The sequence below is a fragment of the Notothenia coriiceps genome, unplaced genomic scaffold, assembly GCF_000735185.1.
Source record: "Notothenia coriiceps isolate Sejong01 unplaced genomic scaffold, NC01 NC01_scaffold00032678, whole genome shotgun sequence".
NCBI classification, from domain to species: Eukaryota; Metazoa; Chordata; class Actinopteri; order Perciformes; family Nototheniidae; genus Notothenia; species Notothenia coriiceps.
Genome location: NW_011365379.1, coordinates 4,993 through 8,398, shown reverse-complemented (window position 1 = coordinate 8,398; position 3,406 = coordinate 4,993). Strand labels below are relative to the sequence as shown.

Here is a 3,406-nt window from a genome sequence, read left to right as displayed (position 1 = left end):
AAAGAGTTTAAAGAGTTTTTAATAATGAAAAAGTGTTAAGATTTTAATACCTGGAAAAGAGTTAAAGAGTTTTATACTGAAAAAGAGTTTTTTTGAGAATTTGAGAAAAGGCCATAATTTTGAGAATTTGAGAAAAAGTCATAATTTTGAGAATTTGTGAAAAGGCCATAATTTTGAGAAAAAGTGAGAGAAAAAAACATAATTTTGAGAAAATCCGAATTTTGAGAAAAATACAGCATTTTGAGGAAAAAAATTCATTTTGAGAAAAAGTCATAATCTTTAGAAAAAGTCACAATTTTTTGAAAGATTCATAATTCCTCCATCTTGTGACTGTGTAACTCCCTCTCTTGGATATCAGCATGTGAAGGACACTGTTCAGGAACTAGTTGATGCTCTGTATGTGATGACTACTTCCATTCTGGAGAGGATCACAGATACATGGATCCTGAGATTGAAGCTCAAGACGGGGACCAGGGATATTTTCCTAACATATGACTAAGTATATTGTACTTATGAAATACAGATGTTAAATGTGTGACCTTTTCTAAATCAAATATCAATAAAATGTAAGCGTTTTTTTAATACAGACCCAGTGCTGGTGCTCCTCTGCCCCAGGAGGCCATGGAGAGGTCGATGCCCATTCCTCTAAACATTGAGACCAGTGTTGACCCTGGACCGAGTGAAGGTGCATCAACCTGCAAGAAGATAAATAAAGTAGCAGCTTTTAGGGTAAGGGCATAAGATTTTACATAAAAAGTAATCAGGGATGGGAATGATTAATCGAATATTCAAAAAGATTCAGGTGTTCGAATATTAATTAATTATTTTTTTTTAATGGGAGGGGTGCCTAAGTTGATTACATATTATCAAATGGATGAATTAAATGTATACGACAGTGCCATTTTAAATATCTTTGGTTTCTTTATTTATTTGAAAATGTATTTATTATTAAAAACTTGAACTTTTATTCAATAAGCTCCTTAGATAACTTTTTAATGTATTCATTTGATTATTTTCTCCTCATAGCACTGTGAAGCACGTTGTTTTTAAAGTGTGCTAGATAAATGAAATGTATTATTATAATTAATAAATAAAAGCACAACAATCAATGTATACAAAATAAAAGTCACTTCACGCACACACAACTTTTTTTCTAACCTCTTTTGTTGTCGGAGTGGGGTCTTCAGTCGTGGGTTCACCTGGAGGTTGTTGTTGCGGCTCCACAGGAGGAAGGATTCCACCTCTTGCAACCCCAACCTTTGGCTCAGCGGCCTGGAAGAGCAGACCTCTGGCTCGGCCGAACACTGGATCAGCAGCGGGTAGAGCTAATCCTAGTCCGAGGGTATCGCTGGGAGTGGGGAAACCTCTGGCTCTTCCTACACTGAACCCTTCTCTAGAGAGCAGCAGTCCTCTACTTCGTCCCATAGCCGGCTCCTGAGGCTGCAGTCCTCCTCCGCGCCCCATCCAGGGGACATCTGGAGGCGTCTTTGGGTCCATGTCTCCACTTCTATTTTAAAACCCTCAGATTATCTCTATTACCACAGAGGGGAAATGTACATTGTTACAGCAGTAAAGAGCCAAAGACAGATTAATGTGAACTAAGCATGCATACAAAAATATATTAAAGATACAAAACAATGTACACAATTTACAAAAAACACATCCTGCAACAGTTCTGAGGATTTAGCAGCCAGGTATATAGTGCTCAGTTATTAACGACATATATATTGCACATAGTTAACTGCAGGGAAACACCCATGAACACAAAATAGCAACTGCAGTTTGTCAGTCATATTTTCATTGTACTACAGGGTTCATACACTTTTTCACCAATGATTTTCAATGACTTCTCCAGGACCTTTACCTAATTTCCCATGACCAAAAACATTACTCTTTATCAGCGGTACCACTGGAAATGGTTTATTTTAACATGGAACTGGAAAACAAGGGCTGCATATGAAACATGTTGTGCCTATCAAATAGTAGGCTAACTAGCTTCTACACGCTAAAGCAACTCAAATCTCTCTCCAGCAAAATACCTCGACAGCTAAATGCCATTTTACGTTTCATTACCATACGATACAGTATTTATTATTAGAGATGTCCCGATCTGATCACGTGATCGGGGATCGGAGCCGATCACGTGATTTTCAAAAAATCGGGGATCGGGATTTTTATTTTTTTTAATATTTTTTTTATTCAATGTTACAAAACAAAAATGACTATGTTCAAGTCTTAAAGTCACCCTGAGGCCTTAGTTTTAGTTTCAAATTACACAACATCATGTATGTGTTGCTTCTTTGGGGCTTGTTTTCATAGACCTGGTTGCTTATTTCTCTCAAATCTGGCAACAGAGTGGGCAGGGCGCAGTGTCTAATAGTAGCAGTAAGCTAACGAGTACTGATAAGCTTTATTTTGTTTTGATCCAATGCTGCACAACTGAACTGATCCAATGCTGCTGTGAAAGAAAGAAGCTATATCCATGTTGGATAGAATATCCAATTTAAATAAAAAAATAATCTTAAGGGACAACTTGAATGCTTTTTTTCTTTTTTTTCTCTTAATGCATTGCATAAAGATCGGATCGGGAAAAATCGGTATCGGCAAATTGTCAAAATCAAATGATCGGAATCGGATCGGGAGCAAAAAAAGGTGATCGGGACATCCCTAGTTTTTTTCATAGGCTATAAAAAGAGGTTGTATAAGTATATTGTACTAGAGAAAAAGTAGAAGTACTCAGATCTTGTACTTGAGTAAAAGTAGAAGTACTCAGATCTTGTACTTGATTAAAAGTAGAAGTACTCAGNGGATCTGTTACGGTTGCTGTTTCTGTCCGCTCAGTAATCTGCCTGTGAGTGTTTTCAGCTGTGCGTGTAATATGTAAATAAGCTGCGCAGTAGCCCTGACGTCAGTCAGGGCTACTGCGCAGCTTATTTACATATTACACGCACAGCTGAAAACACTCACAGGCAGATTACTGAGCGGACAGAAACAGCAACCGTAACAGATCCCAACAAGTGTCCTTTCTATCAGCTGTAGCCATGTACAGAAAAGAGACTAAGCAAACTCAAATTGACTCCTTTCCATATCTCTGTACACATCTCTAGATCTTTGTTTCATTACTGGTTTTAATTCTCTCACTTCTTGTCTTGCATTCAAAAGCATCCTCCAGAGTGTGTATTCAAGTTTAGTTGTTTTCTAACAATGTATATTGTGCGCACTGTCTCTGAACCACACAGAGTCTGAAGCGTTTATGCTCACTGTCAGATGGAGTCTTGTTGACGGGTTTTGGAGAATGTTCAGAGTCTGCAGATTTTTATTCTTCCTGGAGAAAAATGTTTTTATTTCACCACCGAGAACCTGTGTCTCCCATCTGTGTGTGTGTGTGTGTGTGTGTGTGTGTGTG

At 37.8% G+C, this 3,406-nt stretch overlaps 1 protein-coding gene across 1 annotated transcript; it reads right to left on the bottom strand.

Annotated features, from left to right (window-relative positions):
* Positions 1-578: 578 nt before the first annotated feature.
* On the bottom strand, positions 579-1,497 carry LOC104961005 (piwi-like protein 2). Its single transcript, XM_010789203.1, has 2 exons — positions 1,159-1,497; positions 579-695 (listed from the first exon to the last, which is right to left on the bottom strand). The coding sequence occupies exons 1-2, from the start codon at positions 1,495-1,497 to the stop codon at positions 579-581; spliced, it is 456 nt and encodes a 151-aa protein (XP_010787505.1).
* Between the last annotated feature and the right edge of the window lie 1,909 nt (positions 1,498-3,406).